This window comes from Armigeres subalbatus, chromosome 2 (assembly GCF_024139115.2).
Source record: "Armigeres subalbatus isolate Guangzhou_Male chromosome 2, GZ_Asu_2, whole genome shotgun sequence".
Lineage (NCBI taxonomy): Eukaryota > Metazoa > Arthropoda > Insecta > Diptera > Culicidae > Armigeres > Armigeres subalbatus.
Genome location: NC_085140.1, coordinates 346,386,840 through 346,407,127, shown reverse-complemented (window position 1 = coordinate 346,407,127; position 20,288 = coordinate 346,386,840). Strand labels below are relative to the sequence as shown.

Genomic DNA, 20,288 nt, shown 5'->3' with positions numbered 1-20,288 from the left:
TTACCGCCATGAGTCTGACGTCTTAATTATTGAGTAGGATCACTTTTGAAAAAAAAAATGGGATTGAATAGTTGAAGATATTTTTCGTTTTCTATTGGACATTTCTACCAAAACATCGAACACGTTTTATATAAGAAAACTAAATACCTATGTCGTCGACTCAGAATGGGATTATGTAGTATAGGCGTTAATGGATTTTTTATAACGTTAAGTTTTGAAAACAGCTTTATGATTTTGTTCAGCGGCGCAGCCAAAATTTTTGATAATACACGACCGCACGAGGCAGTATGGTTGAGGTCTAAATTTGTTTCGAAATTCCGCGGAATTCCGTTAAATTTACTTAAGCTAGTTTTTTGTAGCGAAATTTTTGTAATTTCTCGAAACGAAATCAAGATATCAGATTTCGCCATGCTCAAATTCCACGAAATTTCGCGGAATTTCGTTTCGAATCACCTGAAACGATTTTTGTCGAAATACCGCATGTGCTTACCACGTGTACCACTAACTGCGATCATTATGATGTAAAACAATAGAACAGATAATATCATCACAAGTGTCAGTATTTGACAGCAAAAAAAAAACTATATTATAAGAGACCTTTTGAACGATTTCACTATCCGACCTCCAGACTGTTGGTGAGGACGTTGATCTATTATCTTCCCTCAGACCTATTGTCACCCCCAACGACGGTACTTAACCAAATTTTGTATGACAATTTATGACTTTAAATAAACCGTTTGCAGGAATTGCATTTGATTAAATCACTAGACAAAAACCGCTTGAAATCATTATATAACGTTTGATAACCGTAAATATACGTTGATATATAGTTAGTGGCATTTCAGCACATTTGCGTTATGACATACCAAAAATTCGACATGAGCGAGGACAGAACTATAACCGGTTCAGATTAAATGGTTGGGTTCTACATCTATTTTCAATTTCAACAAAACTATCGAACGCCCGCTGGAAGTGAAATGCGATAATCCATATTGCAGGCGCCACCATCCGCTGCAATTCACTCACATATACCGCACCAACTAACCGGATAGGCATCAACGCGGGTGCGGTGTAGTCTGGATATGCCATATGCAAAACTAAACTCAATTTATGAGCGCTAAATTTAGCACACGATTCACTTTCCATCCATCCTTCCGTTTGTTCTACCGAACCGATACCGACATATGGGCGTTGCGGAAAGGTATTCAATTGAGATTGTGGCGCAAATCGCAAACGCCAGAGATTGATAGTTTGGCCGGTCGTAATTGGATTGTACCGCGCAGTAGGGAAACTTTACCGGCGAAAATAGTTGCTGCAGCGATTAAGGAGAATGCTGGGTTTTATTGGACGCATCCGTTACATGTCTATATAACTGTATTACCTATTTACTGTCTTTAAAGGATTGAAACATCAACAATAACCATTACAACCGAAAGAAGAGCATGATCAAACAAAGGCGAATTCACCCTACAAGCACACCAATAAAAATTGATGCGCAATGCATGAATGAAATTTCAATTGCTTTTCCGGTTTTATCGAAGCGAAATGAATGGAGGACTTAAAACAATTATTTTAATGGTCAACCACGTTGGATGCCTTTTCCATTTTGGAAATGGAATTCAAACAGCAGCGCTTGGACTTATTGAATTCGAGATCTTCCCAATCAACAATCATTTCCGAACTCTCTTATGAATTTCCTGTAACAAATTGGAAAATACTAACTTGCTTTGAAAGTACCATTGTTACGTGCGAACGAGTAAATTAATGTTTCAGGCAAACAGCGTTACATTATTGTATATGTTCTAAAAACTCGAATGAACAATGATTAAATTTAATAAAAGCTGAGTGTCTTTAGAGGTAATAACACACCACCATTCTAAATCGATTTCTTTGATTCTATATATTATTGGATTAATTTTCTTGTGTATTTCCAGGTCCACTGACTACCAGGGTGACTCGAACTTTAACGCCCTGTTCACACCGCTCACCTTCCTGGTGACATACTTCAACTCGGGCGTCAATCCACTCCTGTACGCTTTCCTTAGCCGAAACTTCCGCAAAGGAATGCGCGAACTTTTGCTTTGTTCGTTCAAGAAGAACAAAAATAAGTCCCTGAATCAGCGCATCCCACTGCACGTAAGTAACCTGATCGATTGATTATTCCTTCTCCGACGGATGATGATCTTCACTAGTACACGCCCCATCACCACCACAATCATCACCCACCGAAAGCCACCCCTGAGCTTCGTCTATCGTTTTCCTCTAATTTTCCCTCTGCTTAACTCTGTCTGAGACCGGTCTGCCTGTGATAGCCTTCGTAGTATAGTTAGTTTGTAATAGCCGTAGAAATGTTATTCCTGAAATGTCCCTTCCTTCCTACTCCTACCGGCCTCCGGGTCAACAACACGACAGGCCAACTATTGTTACCTTTGATGGCCAATATGACGGCCGTTGGAAAACATCAAAGCTGCGATGGTGACGGGGAATAAGAAAATTGAAACGGAAACCGACACTCATCACCATCCATCGGGTCGGGAGAAACAATTCGACAATGCACGCGTGCTGATTGGCCGGCAATGATTGATAAGTTCAAACGGTCACGACAACACAAATTGAAAACCGTTCCGGGAACCTTTGATTGCAAGGTTGACGGAAGACATTCATCCTCCTCAAGGCAACCAGTTGGTGACGAGGGCGAAGTTTATTGATTGGAATGATGATCGACGCGCGAGATGCGCGGCAGCGAGCTGTTGAAGGCCAGTTTGGATCGTGCAATAGGTACCTACTGTTTACCGTTGATTAATTGGATGCTTTATTTGAAAAATGTCATTTGAAGCCTGAGTGAACGAACAATCAAATTATAACGTAGCGAGCAGATGCGCGGGAATAAATCACAATGCCATTGGCGAAGTGTCTCAGTACTCAGGAATTTTGCCAACAAGAGTGTGCAAAGTCAATCCATTAGTGGAAAGTTCATACAGTATTTTTTATCTACTTTTTTTGTTTTAGATTTCTCGAAAAAGTCGTCTTCGGAGGAGGAGATATCAACTTTTGAAAAAATGTAATTTTGACAGAAAAAAACCCAATTTAAATTACCCAGTGGTGATAATGCCTTCCTCGCATTTAGCCAAGACACCAACCTTATACCATTTTCTTCGATGTACCAACTTTCAAACGCAACTGTCGATCGCTTTAAAATTCAATAGTGATCAACTAGGCTTTGCCCCCTGTCGAATGAAATTTGTTGCGAGAAAATCGGTTAAGAATTACTATATGAAAAGTTGTCTAATGTTTTTCTTATGTCGTTTTCGGTTTTAAACCTGGGTCAGGTCCGACCCCGACTCTGAATAACCGAACGAAAAACGAATCGGGATCGAGTCAGTATGATGGTATTAGTGAGAACTTAATCCCTATCATCTGTTTTGTTTTCAATTCGCACTTTTATCAGCTGGCAGAAACAGACATATTTTAAATACTGAATTTGTTTTATGAATTATGGGGGAAATCAGACGTTTCTTCTGTTAATTGTTTAATGACTAAAATGACTATTAATCCATCAATAAATTAATGTGATTAGGAGCTTGTGATGAATGACGACGGCAATGTGGATTGCCGTGAAAGAATTTATGCCAATCCGTGTTTCCCGATAAACTATTATGCTGATTCTATATGGCTTTTTGGGTAACAGTGATTGTGTTACAGTAGATTTGAATTATCAATTATGTCATTGAAATGGAACAGAACAAGAAAATATGAAAGCAATTGAGATTTGGGGCCTTTTATTTTAAAACAAATAATCAAATCGCACAAGAGTTGAACAGCATTCTTTTTTGCTTTTTGCATTTTTTTTTGCTATTTTTTCCCCAATAGGGGACCCTTTGGGATAAATTGCGATTATAATAAATACAATAAATTTGTTGATGTCAATATAGTTGCCAAAGCCTTATAAATGGTTAATGCCAGGGTTAATACATTATGTTTATATTCTTCAAATCCGTAACCTTGAACAAATTATGCACAGAACTGCAATAATGAATAAAATAATGGTATGAACATTTTGGTATAAATAACGTCATAGCGGCAGATACTCTGGTACGCTATTTTCCCATTGATAGAGCAATTATACCTAAAGTATATGTTCGAATACACAACGTAATAGTGAATAAATAGCAGCTACCTTCTCGTCTCTGCATTTTATAAATCACATTTTCAACAAAATTTTCAACCCTCATTTTGTTTATAATGGAGCTACCATCTGAGGTAATCAGCGAAAATATGTCGATATCTGAATGAGATTCACCATCAGAGAAGCTTGAAGACAGCACAAAATTAAAAATAATCCATTTTTGCGTGGAAAACAGCAACAAAATTGATAAATTTAACAAATGAAACAAACAAAATCAAATACCCATCCGTGCCTTTTACGTTTTCATTTTCCTCTAGCGTAAACATAAACACCAGTTTGACAGTTTGTGTTCGAATGTATTGGTGAACCTAGGTTGGATCTCGATAAATCGGCAGAGCGAACCTCATTCATTTTGGGTCAGATCTGGTGCGGATCGCGATCCAACCTGAACGAATAACCGAACGTTTTGACAGCAGTTAGAGCGGATCCGGTGCAGAACTAGGTTCGACCCAGCAATAACCGAAAACGACATTAGCTTTTGTGCACACACATACATACATTGGGGTAGCAGGGACTTTGTCCAAGGACTTGACGATCCCTCCCCATAGCCACTGCGAGTTAGACGGGGACCATCGTCCCTAACCCCTAATCCCAAGGCGTTAAGCGACCCGTGCCGAGGGGATGCATGGCCAGGGGGGTGAAATAATGAGCTAGGCCTTTAACGGAGCTTGTGGGGTACCTGGGCACCCTCCACAGTAATTGTCCCTTACCGCGTCATGCTGGGCTCTGGCGTGGTGGACCTCTTTTCCCGAGCAACTCGTGGGACCAAAATGGAAAACCAAGTCAATTCTTCAACTAGTGGTAGTAGTGTAGGCGACAACCCCTTCGCAAGAGGTGGGTTGTTCAGGTCTCCGCCTAGGAGGCCAGAGGCAATAGTCGGCAGCTCAGTGCGCAGCGCCAGCGTGGGTCACTTAACCTTCATCTCGGCTAAAAAACGCCGGTAGAGGTTATTGACGGCCCATGGCTTGTGGAGGCGATGAACCGCAAACGCGATGGGCTTTCGGCCTTCAAGGTGGCGACAGAACAGCTAGACGCCATCATCGACTTTGCGTCATCGAAGCATAATATCAGACCTCAAGAGGAGCTTGCAGAAACTTCGAAAGTCGATGCTGGACGCCAAGCTGGAGAGGGCGGTCGGGACGGCCAAGTGTAAACCCGTGAAATCGGTGGAGTCGAGGTCTACCCAGACTGAGGCCAAGGATTCGCGGACTCGGGCAAGGTCGAATCGACCGAAGGCGTGCCAGAAGACGGTGGTACCAAAGTCTACCCAGACTGAGGCTCAAGTATTTGCGGGTACGTCGGGGGTGACTGCTCCAACGGAGCAGACACAAAGGCGGGGAGACAGTCTCCAGAGGATGAGCTCCCTGGGGGCCGGTCCAAAACGCGGAGGGTTACTACCCCGAACAAGGGTAGTGGGGCTGGGAAGCTGAACCCCGGCCAGGTACCTCCAAAACCGGGGGAGGAAGGACCTGGAATGGTCCGTTCACCCAGGAAAGACGGTGGTAAGGGGTTACGGCAGGCTGAGAGTTCTCAGCCGCACCAGACCAGGGAAATAGAGGGGGATGACGCCTCCTGGACCCAGGTCAAGAACAAGAGGAAACCGAAGACGTCAAGGGCCGAAAAGAAGGCCCAGGCGAATGAGGGTAGCAAGAAGTCTAGGGTAGGCGCCAATCGCTCCAGTCATCAAGACGGACGAGGCTAAGTACTCGGACGTCTTGAAGGTGATGAGGAGTGACGTCAATACGTCGAATAAGAAGTACCCGGATGGGCGAGATGATCCTCGACCTCAAGTGGGGCGTCTCGCAAAAGGGCGCCGCCTACAAGAAGTTGGCGGAGGAAGTCCTAGGCGAGACGGTCAAGGTGAGGGCACTCACGACGGAGGTGAATCTAAGGGTTAAAGACCTGGACGATATCACCGAAGTCGAAGAGCTCGTCACGGCACTGCGGCGACAGTGTGAAGTGGAGACGCCCACCGCAGCCGATCGGCTACGGAAAGGTCCGGCAGGGACGCAGGTAGCATTGGTTCGGCTATCTGCAGCAGACGCCTCCAAGGTAGTCAAGTTAGGGAGCGTCAAGGTGGGATGGTCGGTATGCCCTGTGGGCATATACGAGCAACCCGAAGTCTGCTTCAAGTGCCTGGAACCGGGGCACAAGCAATGGGACTGCAAAGGCCCTGACAGAAGCAATCTCTGCCGACGCTGCGGATTGGAGGGGCATAAGGCACAATGCTGCACGAACTCTTCCAATTGTTTGATTTGTTCCAGCAAAGCTGTGAACAGCAAGCACCCAATGGGGGGTTCGATGTGCCCGGCGTTTAAGCGTGCTGCAAAATCACAGTGCAGGTAACGCAGCTGGCTTGCTCGGCCTCGCCCGAGTGTTTGGTGTGCGCAGGTTTAGAGGAAACGGCGGAACACGTGTTGTTCGTTTGCTCACGTTTTCGCGCAATGTGTGACCACATGCTTGCCACATGTGGTCTGGACACTACCCCGGACAACCTAGTTCGGAGGATGTGTAAAGACGAAGTTGGCTGGAACGCCGTTTTATCGGCTATCGCCCAAATCGTCTCGGAGCTACACAGAAGGTGGCGGGTTCCGAGCCCGAGGACGGAAAGGGGTCCTCGTCAAGGCTGGGGCAGGCGTAGGCACCGCGTCGGCAAGTCCTTCTGTGTGCTGGCGAATAGGCCCTATCGCAGAAAGGTCAATTTGGGGTGCACGCGGCATCATCATTCTTGATACCAGTCATGCAGCATATGCGGTTTTTCGAAAAATTTCGTTTTGGGGCATTCGAAACGATATTCCGCGGAATTTCGCGGAATTTTAGTATGGCGAAATCTGATTTTCTGATTTCGTTTCGTATCGATTAATTTCGTATCGAAAAAATTCAACGGAAAAATCATGCTTTTAACGAAATTAAACGGAATTTCGCGGAATTTCGAAATGAATTTTTAATATTTCAAATTTTCATATCGTAAAAAAATTTGGCTGCGAAGCTGAATAAAGCCATTCAAACTCTATTTAAAATTTTATAAGGTACATCGGGGCAAGTTGAAACGGTTTTTTTTAAGTTGAACTTTGTAGTGCTATAAAAAAATCATTCTTTGATTAATTTTGATTTCGTTTGCGGCATTTGCTAGTTCGGGGCAAAGATTATACACAAAAAATTAGCAACCTTACCAAACTATCCTATAAATAGTTAGTATACTAAAATTATATTTTTATATGCATCGTTTCACCTTCCCCACGTATCGGGGCAAGTTGAAACACTGCGCTATATACAGACATTAGCCAATTTTGCCGTATCAAAAACAAAATATAGTACTCAGTGAAACCTAAGATGCACAAGGTTGGTATTGTGACTGTACTGCCAGGACACTCATAAGAGTCCCATGTAAATGTTGATGTAAACTTCTGATGATTTTGAATATCTTTCAAAATTGTCTCCTGTTAAGGAAAAGTGATAAAATAGTAGGCTTTGTTCTAGAATTTTGAAAATCAAATCCTTCTTGTATTGTCCATCTTGATATTTACTCGGATTACTTTTCAGGATGGTTAATTATTTGGTTCGCTTGAATTGTGCGCTTGATCAATTCGTTTGTGGTTTCTTCGTAAATTCACATTAATTAATAGGGGACTAGGGAAGTGAAAGGTGGAGTTAACAAAATGGTTACATGCTCTGTTTTATTTTTTTGAAAGCCAGTGCTCACTACGAGGAAAAGTAGATTAAGAATCTCAAAACAAGACCATGCAGTTTGAACATGACCTCTTTTAATTCTATTCTTGAGTGTAAATTGCAGGTGGGTTGCATTCATAACGGGATGGGCGAAAATTTATTAAATTTATTTTCAAAAGCTTGGACCTTTTTATAAATTTATATTATTCGAATGTATTTACGGACCAATGTGAATTCTGGAAAAAAAAATCATTTTAAATTGCGAGGGTGACGTTTTGAACCGTTGTTTCAACTTGCCCCGCACCACGCATTTCTATTTGCCCCGTTCGATGGGTTGAAAATGCGGAGCAATTTCAAACGACAAAAATACGAAAATTTACCGGGTCTTTCATCATTATGCTTATTCAACACTAGCAGACCCAACGAACTTCGTTTCATCTAAAATTAATTTATTTTCTGAATATTTCTTGAGTTATGAAGAAATTGATGTTTCATTTGTATGGGAGCCCCCCTTTCCAAAGGAGGGAGGGATCTCGAACCATCTTAGGAACCTTCCCCGGCCCCAAAAACCTACAAAAGCATACAAATTTTAACGCCGATCCGTTCAGTAGTTTCGAAATCTATAAGGTTCAGACAGACAGAAATTCATTTTTATGTATATAGATTGGATGATTACCTACCGTGAAAATTTGATGGAAAAAAACTCTTACAAACACCATTTTGAGACTTATTTCATTGGCACGCCAAAAACAACTACCATGATATGTGAAGCAACTTTATCCAATGGAAATTTGCAGGAAATCGTTGATTCCAGCGTTAACTTTTGGTTTTTGTTCAGGGGGTCCATTATACGCACGGGGTCCATTACTAGCACTCTCCCTAATATTTAGCAATAAACGTAAATGTCTGTGTTCTAGTCTGACGGCATAAAATTAGTTTACATTTAATAGCTAAAGGCTTATACATTGTTCTCAAGGTCTGAAAAGATTTATAACTGTTGATTGTAAGCATTATATTCATTTTTTTCCATTTTTTTATCTTTCGTTTATTTGGAAGGCTCATTTGCCGTGAAGCGTTACGGAGCCGAAATCAAGTTTAACAATACATTTCTTGATTCTTATACATAGTGTTAGTTTTGGGGAACCGAAAGACTCGCGGTTTAGTCGAGGTTAGGGAATACAATAATACAGTAGGAAAGGAAAGGATTTTAGGGTGATTAAGTAATTACGATGCTGATGTTCACAAAGTTGACATTCCTCGCATTTTTACATCTGTAACGGGACAAACAAACTTTTTTTGGGAGACAACGACGAGAGGAAGACATACGGAAGGGATTAACGACAGACATTGAAATGTACAACAAGAGGAAGACATTCGATATGGGGTACGACAGACAAGGGAATGGGTAGGCAATGATTACAATTTTACATCAGCAACTTTCAAAAATTGGTGGACCAGGGACATGTACTCGAGATCAAGGCCCGACAACACTTCCTAATAGGCTTTGGTTGTTTTCCTCGGACCCGGAGATGTTCAGTTAGCACAGATCTGGGGCCACGATGCTCCTCGCACGCCTACACGACATGATCGATGTCTTGATAATCCTCGCCGCAAACACAGAGATTTCCTTGCGAGAGCCCCACTCTGAAAAGATGTGCATTTAGAGTGTAGTGATTGGACATTAGACGACATATGGTTCGAATGAAGTCTCGTCCCATATTCATTTTTTTGAACCATGGACGCTTCGACACCTGCGGGCGAATTGAATACAGCCATCTACCCAACTCCCCATTTGTCCATTTCTGTTGCCAGCTGTTCAAGTTTTCCTGACGAACTAATGTGAAAAATTCATCGAAGGTGATTTTCCGATCGTAAATATCACCTTCCATAGCGCTCACCTTAGCCAAAGAGTCCGCTTTCTCATTTCCCGGGATCGAGCAATAAGAAGGGACCCAAGCCATGGTGATTGTTTAAGACCGTTGTGATAAGGCACTCAAAGCTTTCCGTATCCCATTCAGAAGATTCGCTGAGTGCTTAACCGGTTTCATTGACCGAACAGCCTCCAAGGAGCTTAGACTGTCGGTGAAGATGAAAAAGTGGTCAGGAGGTAGGGATGCGATTTGCTCGAATGAATAGTGTATAGCTGCTAGCTCAGCAGTATACACGGAACAAGGCTCTTTGAGCTTAAAGTAGTCGCTATGAAAAACGTGGCACTCCCAACGGAAGAGCAGCTAGGCGCAGCGTCTCTTGAAGATGGCTGGAGAGCTATTCGATCCGCCATTGGTAGCACCGCAACCGCTGCACTTGGCACGGTGCCCCCGGATCAGAGAAACGACGGGTATGACGGCGAATGTGAGCAGTTAGTGGAAGAGAAGAATGCAGCATGGGCGAGATTGCTGCAACACCGCACGAGGGCGAACGAGGCACGATATAAACAGGCGCGGAACAGACAAAACTCGATTTTCCGGAGGAAAAAGCGTCAGCAGGAAGATCGAGACCGTGAAAAGACGGAGCAACTGTACCGTGCTAATAACACACGAAAGTTCTATGAAAAGTTGAACCGTTCACGTAAGGGCCACGTGCCACAGCCTGATATGTGTAAGACATAAACGGGAACCTTCTTACGAACGAGCGTGAGGTGATCCAAAGGTGGCGGCAGCACTACGAAGAGCACCTGAATGGCGATGTGGCAGACGAAGATGGCGGTATGGTGATGGATCTGGGGGAACGCGCGCAAGACATAATTCTACCGGCTCCGGATCTCCAGGCAATCCAGGAGGAGATTGGCCGGCTGAAGAACAACAAAGCCCCTGGGGTTGACCAACTACCAGAAGAGCTATTTAAACACGGTGGTGAGGCACTGGCTAGAGCGCTGCACTGGGTCATTACCAAGATTTGGGAGGAGGAAGTTTTGCCGCAGGAGTGGATGGAAGGTGTCGTGTGTCCCGTCTACAAAAAGGGCGATAAGCTGGATTGTAGCTACTACCGCGCAATCACATTGCTGAACGCCGCCTTCAAGGTACTCTCCCAAATTTTATGCCGTCGACTAGCACCAATTGCAAGGGAGTTCGTGGGGCAGTACCAGGCGGGTTTTATGGGCGAACGCTCTACCACGGACCAGGTGTTCGCCATTCGCCAAGTACTGCAGAAGTGCCGCGAATACAACGTGCCCACACATCATCTATTCATCGACTTCAAAGCCGCATATGATACAATCGATCGGGACCAGCTATGGCAGCTAATGCACGAAAACGGATTTCCGGATAAACTGACACGGTTGATCAAAGCGATGATGGATCGGCTGATGTGCGTAGTTCGAGTTTCAGGGGCATACTCGAATCCCTTCGAAACCTGCAGAGGGTTACGGCAAGGTGATGGTCTTTCGTGTCTGCTATTCAACATCGCTTTGGAAGGAGTAATACGAAGAGCAAGGATTAACACGAGTGGTACAATTTTCAATAAGTCCGTCCAGCTATTTGGCTTCGCCGACGACATAGATATTATGGCACGTAACTTTGAGAAGATGGAGGAAGCCTACATCAGACTGAAGAGGTAAGCCAAGCGGATCGGACTAGTCATCAACACGTCGAAGACGAAGTACATGATAGGAAGAGGTTCAAGAGAAGACAATGTGAGCCACCCACCGCGAGTTGGCATCGGTGGTGACGAAATCGAGGTGGTAGAAGAATTTGTGTACTTGGGCTCACAGGTGACTGCCGAAAATGATACCAGCAGAGAAATTCGGAGACGTATAGTGGCTGGAAATCGTGAATACATTGGACTCCACAAGACGCTCCGATCGAATAGAGTTCGCCGCCGTACCAAACTGACAATCTACAAAACGCTCATTAGACCGGTAGTCCTCTACGGACACGAGACCTGGACGATCCTCGTGGAGGACCAACGCGCACTTGGAGTTTTCGAAAGGAAAGTGCTGCGTACCATCTATAGTGGGGTGCAGATGGCGGACGGTACGTGGAGGAGGCGAATGAACCACGAGTTGCATCAGCTGTTGGGAGAACCATCCATCGTTCACACCGCGAAAATCGGACGACTGCGGTGGGCTGGGCACGTAGCCAGAATGTCGGACAGTAACCCGGTGAAAATGGTTCTCGACAACGATCCGACGGGCACAAGAAGGCGAGGTGCGCAGCGGGCAAGGTGGATCGATCAGGTAGAAGATGACTTGCGGACCCTCCGTAGACTGCGTGGTTGGCGACGTGTAGCCATGGACCGAGCCGAATGGAGAAGACTCTTATATATCGCACAGGCCACTTCGGCCTTACTCTGAATAAATAGTAATAATTATATCTGTTCAGATCTACGATCTCCGATATCAACAGTAAGGCTGGAACAGGCATATATGTTAGGTCACAAGAGGCCAAGGTTTATTGATCAGCGAAAACTAATCATCTGGACTGGTAAGAACATTCTAATAAAAAAAGCTTTATAAAAATTTGATCAACTGTTTTGCGGCATACTTCAATAATATCCAATTGACTCTGATCCAATCTCTATTTTGGACAGGTTTACAAAAGAATTATTGTTTGATCTCTCATTGGCAGGATTCAGGAGCCCACAAGCATGAGGGCTAATAATGTGTGTAAACAGTCACGACTATTGTTTATTAAATTCTTGTCAAAATAATGTCCAGCTACGTTTAAATCTAACCGTAGTTGGAAGTCAGAACTTACTTACTTTACTTATGTGTCTTGTACACCTTCGGTGGTGCAAAAGGCCGACTTGAAAGATCTCCATCCTGAGCGATGTCCAGCTATCGTTTTAACCTGTTGTTGGGTAAAATTTAATTCGACTTCTTTTATTTCTTTATTGTGGCTTCGCCGCCACGAGCCTCCGTCTGCTCCGTTGTTCCGCTGGGTTCCAGTCTAATGCTTGTTTACAGATTTCGTTTACGCCCCTACGTAGAGTGTGGGCGACTCACCCCCGCTTCCGATTCCGAATTTCTGTTGCTATCGGCCTCTGGTAACAACGACGATGGAGCTCGTTGTTTGAGATCCAGTTGTGAGGCCACCAGGCCCGAATTATTTACCGCAGGCATCTGTTAATGAACACCTGCAGCCGTTGAGTGTTCTCCACTGATACACACCATGTTTCGCTAGCGTATAACAGCACAGATTTCACGTTAGAGTTGAAAATTCGTATTTTGGTGCGTTCACTTATCTGCCTGTTTTTCCAGATATTTCTTAAACTCGCAAAGGCAGCCCTTGCTTTCTTGATCCGTGCGCCTATGTCGATCTTGGTACCGCCGTCTGACGACATTTGGCTACCAGGATATTGGAAGCTTTCAACATTCTCCACTGGTTGCCCGGCCACTGTGAAACTGGAAGGAGTCACCGTGTTTACATCCAACGATTTGGTTTTGTTGACGTTGATGACTGAACTTGCCGAAGAGGAGCGCTCGGCAAGGTCGTTGAGCTTACTCTGCATATCAGAGCGCCGTTGAGCGAGGAGTGCAACGTCATCAGCCAATTCGAAGTCGTTTAGGTGCTCCATGGTTATAGGCTACCATAGCAACCCACGATTTGGTTCACGGTCAATCGCACGTACCAGAATCTCGTCGATTACGATGAGGAACATTAACGGTGATAGAACAACCTCGATGAGGCCGATGATTTTCTCTGGAACCCCCTTGCGTCTCAGGGCGCCCCACATTTTCTCCTGATTGAGACGGTCGAAAGCTTTTTCGTAGTCAATGAATACAAAGTAAAAGGACTCTTGGAATTCGTTGACCTGCTCCAGAATGATGCGGAGCGTGACAATATGGTCCACACAGGATCTTCCGGCACGGAATCCGGCCTGCTGCCGCCGGAGATTCGCATCGATCTTCTCCTGAATCCGGGCTAGGGTAATTTTGCATAGAACTTTGAGAACGGTACACAGCAACATAATACCTCGCCAGTTATCGCATACAGTCAGGTCACCCTTTTTGGGCACCTTCACTAAGATATCTTGCATCCAGTCGACCAGGAAAGTTGCGGTGTCCCAGATATTACGAAATAAACAATGCAGTAGTTAAGCGGATGTCATGGGGTCAGCTTTGAGCATCTCGGCTGATATGCGATCGATCCCTGGGACTTTATTCGAATTCATGCTTTGGATGGCTGTTTGAATCTCTAGCAGTGATGGAGCTTCGGTATTGACGCGTGTTATACGTCGGATCCTAGGCAGATCATGCCGAGGTGGTGATGGCCTGGCTGGCACTTGAAAAAGTTGTTCGAAGTGCTCGAACCAGCTTTTCAGCTGATCAGTTGGGTCGGTCAATAGCTGAACATTCGCGTCTTTCACAGGCATCGTTGCATTCATCTTCGCCCCGCTTAAGCGTCGTGAGATATCGTTGAGGAGGCGAACGTCCCTGGTTGCGGCGGCTCTCTCCTTCGTCTGCCAGAGAGTCTGCCAACGCTCGCTTGTCCCGTCGACATGAGCGTTTTACATCCTTCTCAAGAGCCGCGTATCGTTGACGGGCTAAGACTTTGGCTCCTCTGGTTTTCGATCGCTCTATCGCGGCTTTGGCTTCTCTTCGCTCCTCTATCTTCCTCCAGGTCTCATCGGTGATCAATTGTTTACTCTGGGTGCGCAGTTCGTCCAGATTGTTCTCGCTGGTGGCGATGAAGGCATTCTTGTTGGCGGTTCATTGGTCTTCCACGCTGCCACCTCCCGGAATATCTGCAGCACGCGTCTCCAGTTCTTCAACGAAGGACCGTTTCACCGTGGCATCTTCCAGTCGGCGTGTGTTGAATCGTCGTCCAACTATTTTCTCCTGCCGACGAATCCGCGCAATGCGCAGGCGTATTTCGCCGATGAGGAGGTGATGATCAGACGCGATATCGGCACTACGTTTATTCCGTACATTAAGAAGGCTCCGTTTCCATTTTCGGCTGATGCAGATGTGGTCGATTTAATTTTCTGTAAAGCCGTCACGGGAGTCCCACGTGACCTGTCGATGAGGGAAGAGCGATCCCCCGATCACCATGTCGTTATTACCACAAAATTCTGCGAACAGCTCTCCGTTTTCGCTCATTTCTCCGAGACCATGGCGTCCCATAATGCGCTCATCGATCTTCGCATTGAAGTCGCCCAAACAGATCTTGATATCACCCTTCGGAATTCTATCTACGACGGCATTGAGTTGGCTGTAGAAGTTCTCTTTGTCTTGCAGATCGGCAGCATCGGTTGGCACATAACATTGGATTATAGTAAGGTTTCGGACCCGTGTTCTAAATCTGGCAACGATTATCCTTTCACTTATAGGTTCCCACTTCATAAGCACAGAGTGTGCCTGAGCGCTTAGTAGGAAGCCAACTCCGCGATGCCGGGGAGCGTGTTCACCTCGTAAACCAGAGTATAGCAGAACTTGTCCCGACGGGGTTTTGTGTTCTCCAAAGTTAGACCAACGGACTTCACTCAGTCCCAGGATATCAAGCTTCATGCGGCGTGCCTCATTGGCAAGTTGTGCCAATTTACCCTGCTGGGCTAGGGCTAAAACGTTCAATGTACCTATTCGTGTCCGTTGTTTCGCGCTAAGAGTCGTCGCCGTAAAATCAGTCCGTATTCTTTCATTATCGGATTCTCGAACAAATTGATGTTTCGGGAACAGTAGGTTGTTGGCCCAAGGTTCCCTATCCACCGGGATGGGGCTGCCATCTTAGGTATATAGCTCCCGGGGAATAGCATTTCATACTCAGCCGCTGGATGCCAGAACAGACGCTGTTGGAGCCGCACCTCCTCGGTGGACAGACGCTCGATCAGTCGGGTCAAATTTGTTTAAAGTACCACCCAACACCAGGACTAGGCTAGTGCGCTTGGAGCGGCACACGGTCGCTTTGATAGGGCCTGCTTGGGGACACATGCAGCTTTTTATAGAAGTTCAACAGAGCCCACTGTCGAACCCCACCACATCCTAGGCAGACCCCACAGGACGCACCCTCTCACTCTAGCTGATATCAGAAGGACAACAGTGCCCAGGCTGCACTACCAGCTAAGTACGCAACCCTTAGCTGGCGGTCAATTGTCATCGGAAGACCCGCGGAAGCGTTAGTATTGGAACTTGTGAGGACCAGAGCTATGTTAGGCGCGCCTTCCCGGATGTCAACTCACCATTTCGCAGCCCCCAACTGGACATACTTAAATAATATCCAATTGACTCTTATTTATATTTTGGAAAGATTTACAAAAGAATTATTGTTTGAACTCTCATTGGCCGGATTCAGGAGCACAATCATGAGGGCTTATAATATGTGTAAACAATCACGACTATTGTTTAATAAACTCTTGTCAAAAAAAATGTCCAGCTGCGTTTAAATCTAACCGTAGTTGGAAGTCAGAAAAGGAATGTATATTTTTTCAAACAATCTTGTTTTTGAATTTGGTATAATTTTTAAACCAGAATGTTATCACGCTTTGCAAACACTTAATTAATTAATGGCAATAAAAGTGACTGGCATTGAAAATCTGAAAAATCTATAAAACTTGGACCTGGCTTTATATAACGACAAGGTCGATACTTTGCACAAAAATGTGTAATGAGGAATAAAGGAATATTTTTGTGATACATGAAATTTACTATTTTGAAATTCGCTTTTCAAATTTTGTGCACTCCCTCTGTGTTGAACTTAGTTTATAATTGAAAAAACACAATAATAAAGAAATAAAAAAAATCTCCACTCCCTGATTGAAAATGTTAAGTGTCTGTTTGCAAACTTTCAAACAAAAAATCCAATAATGGCGACAGAAACGCTATCACCAAACAATAGCGACAGTCGCATCGCGTATGTTTGGAGAAGTCTATTTTTTTTATTTGTCATTATTTGTTATATTGATTTGCAAAATAATATTTTCAAAATCATCTATTGTGACCCAAATAAACTAGACTTTGTCGTCGAATGAAAACGTAAATGTTAAAAGCGAAACGTACAATAAACTGAACGAATTTCAGTGAAACGAACACGCGCCGCCATCGTTTATATCTGTGCATTTAAATCTGCTTATTTTTCTCTCAATAAACTAAACGGTGATCGCCAATTTTCAAGTACATTATAAGCAAACAAATGCCGACACTCAAACGATCACTGTTTATGTTATCTCTCTTCACCAACCATCCCTCCCTGCGCAACATCATTCTTTCTTCCAGTACAGCATCTGTAAATTTTCCTTGCATGTCTGTCGCTTGATAAATGTAGTCACTGTGTAGCCTATAATAGAAATATTAGAAATACATTTTACATTGTATTCAGAAAACTAAACAATTCAAACGGTTAAACACGTCCTTCCCACAAAGCTTAGTAACATGAGTAACTGGCCTACACTAAACTAGAAAGAGGGTAAGAACGGTTAGTCAACTCATCATTATCCTTCACTCCAATTGCATGCGGAACAACACAATGTAATGAAATAGATTTGTCAACGACCAATTGATTTTTTGTAAATGCGACGAGAAATCAAATCATCATTTTTGTACCGTAATTAGCCAAGAAAATAATAAAATCTGACAATCATAATCATGAATGGAAATTTTTTGATCGTTATTTTATAAAGACTTTATTCAAATTTGGTAACATTCGATTTGAGATATGGAAAATATTTTGGCGAGACAAATGACATAAACAAGTAAAATTGCTCGATTGGGCCGAGCTCTAAAAAATACACTGAAGTCGGTTTTCACGGTGGAGATACGTACTACGTAAAAAAAACCGCGTGAATCCCAAAAACTGTGTAAATTCTAAAATTCACGTAAACAACTCCGCAAATCCCAAAAATCCGCGTAAAAAACTGCGTATATCCCAAAAACCGCAATACAAAATTGCTTAAAAAGCAACCCAAATGTAATTTCCCGACCCTTAGAAAAACCGCGTAAAAAACGACTTTTCCGAGGATTCCGTGTACCACGTGAAAAGGGTCGTGTAACAAGCGAACCCAATGTAATGTGTAAGATAATAATTCTGCTGAACAGCGAAATTGAGTTCTCCAAATGAACAAAAGTGTGCTCGAATCCGCTGTATTCCTCTCGAAGAGTTTGTGATGTTTTTTCTGCAACTGGATTCCCGCCCACTTTTATTTTACACACCCTACACAGTGACATTAGTGTTGGTGATTATAGCATTGGAGAACTCAATTGGAGAAGGGCCGTTTGGGCGAATGTCACTTGGCCAAAGGCCACTAAGCTGAAAGTTGTTTGGCCGAATATACCATTTGGCCGAACGAACCATTTGGCCGAACAAACCATTAGGCCGAACAGGTCATTTGGCCGAAAAGGTCAATTGGCCAGAGGGGATGAAACGATTGGCCGGAAGCCATTTGGCTCAGATGGGTTTCGGCTTAGTGGTTTGTTCAGCCTAGTGGCATTCGACCAAATGCTTTTCGGCCGAACGCGTTTCGGCCAAACGACCCTTTCCCTATTTCTCCAATGAATAGAAATGTGCGAGATTCCGCTGTATTCCTCTCGAGGTGTTTGTGATGACTATGCTGCAACTGGATTGCCACCCACTTGTATTCTAATCATCCTACACGGTAAATTTTGTGTGCGACACACTGTGCTTGAAGAACTCAAATGAGTTTCCAAAGCCAGAATCACCAACACTAATGTGACTATGTACGATGTATAAAATAAAAGTGATTGAAAATCCAGTTGCTACAAAAATATCGCAAACACCTCGAGAGGAATACAGCAGAATCACGCACACTTCTATTCATTTGGAAAACTCAATAAATAGGTACTACTAAAATGTCGATAGAATGGTTGATGATGACACAAGTTCCTATATTTGGTTTGTCTTTCGGCTACTTTACGCTAGTTTTTGCCTCATGCATCTCATACAATTTTATCGGAAGTGAATTTACGTTCCCAGATTTGTCAGATTCTTTGGATGACTGATAATTTTGCAACACCTCTGCCCTTTCCCATGATTTTTTTTTCTCCACACATCAAATCCTTTGGCTATTTTACCATTCTTTCGCTTCTTGCAGTAAATTTATTTTTGTTCACGTAACTTCGGCCTTTACAGTACCTGCTTAAAAAAATTAATTTAAAAACTAGGAATAACAGGTAAGTCATTTAAATATAACGCTTGCTTCATGTTAATAGATAAATATATTTGAAGTTTGCTACATTGCTTCCTTTCCTTCTAGAAAAGTCGTCATCCGACTAAAATTGACTAAACTAATATTCTGATTGAATTTTTTATAACAAATACATCACCTGCTCGTTCGCCATAGTTGTTTCAATTGTTCTCGTTTTCTTGTTTTTTTCTTTTCCTAATTTTTGCCATGCCATGTCATCGTTCGTTCGTCTCGATCGCTCGCTCGTCCGCTGATTGGCATCGCTTGTCGTTCCCGGGTGACCCGTGGTTCGCAAAATTGAACTCGACCTCACCTCACCACATCGCCCCATCCCGCGCGCCCGTCCACTAATAGAACCATTCCTTACCGACCGATTCAACCCATGTAGGATTTCCCCAATGATGCTACGACCTGATCGTGTGCCGCCGGTGCTGCTCCGGCCTCCTATGGGACCCACTGGTTTGGTGGTGGAACAACCAGAAGCAGCAGCAGCGGCGGCGGTCCCAACGCCACAGCACCCTCGACCATGACCACCACAACCACCACCAACACCAACAGCAACAACAACAACAACAGCAGCACCAACGGCAGCACAGCCAATCGGCACAACAGCAGCACGGTCACCACCAACGGCATCGACAGCAGCAGGTCGAACTGTTCGAATCCGTCAACAGCCGAGCCGTTACCGAGCTCATCGAAGATGACGAAGATGATGATGATGGCCGGCAGTCGGTTTCGTGTACCTCGACGGCGGAGCCACAACCGGAGCAGCCGCAACAGCAGCTGCAGGGCCATCGTCGACGGCGAAGTAGTGGACGACGACGAGGACACGACAACGACCTGCAACGAGAATGAGTTCGTGAGTTCAGGGACCGTTACGTTTGCCCTGTCGTCTGTTTACTACGTCGAATGCAAGAATACGTAACTTTGGAAAAGGGGGATCCAGCATTTCTCGCCGGAATTTGTACATAAGAAGCATTTTCATAGTTCAATGTGATTACGAGTAACTGGAACTTTGTCTCATCCTTCAGTAGAATCAATAGAAAATAATTGACACGGATTAAAAACTATAACCAGTTTGGAGTGTTGAAGGTAGGTATTTGCGTGAGTGTGCGTCTCTGATATGGTGGAAGATATTTCTGAAGAAACAACACATTTTCAAAAAATATTTATCATTTCCGACTATGGCGTACACCTATGTCGATTATGATCCCATGAAACAAATCATAATAAATCAAAAAAATGTAATATTACATTTATTTAAAAATTTGGTAAAAAATTCAGCGCAACAAAAATCCTTGATGTACAATGCTTCCTTATTTGAAGGTGAAGGTTGGCTACGTATATTTGGAAACATAGG

The 20,288-nt window shown here is 44.0% G+C and overlaps 1 protein-coding gene across 4 annotated transcripts in view; it reads left to right on the top strand.

Annotated features, from left to right (window-relative positions):
• LOC134212898 (trissin receptor) overlaps positions 1 to 20,288 on the top strand; it is a 529,260-nt gene that overhangs the window by 276,678 nt on the left and 232,294 nt on the right. For 2 of the 4 annotated variants that reach the window (XM_062691200.1, XM_062691202.1), the window contains one exon: positions 1,935 to 2,136. In XM_062691200.1, coding sequence (XP_062547184.1) covers positions 1,935 to 2,136 — 202 coding nt within the window. Of the gene's footprint in view, positions 1 to 1,934; positions 2,137 to 2,412; positions 2,492 to 19,282; positions 20,021 to 20,288 lie in introns of those variants that run through there. The other 2 variants (XR_009979373.1, XM_062691203.1) reach the window with 2 other exon arrangements.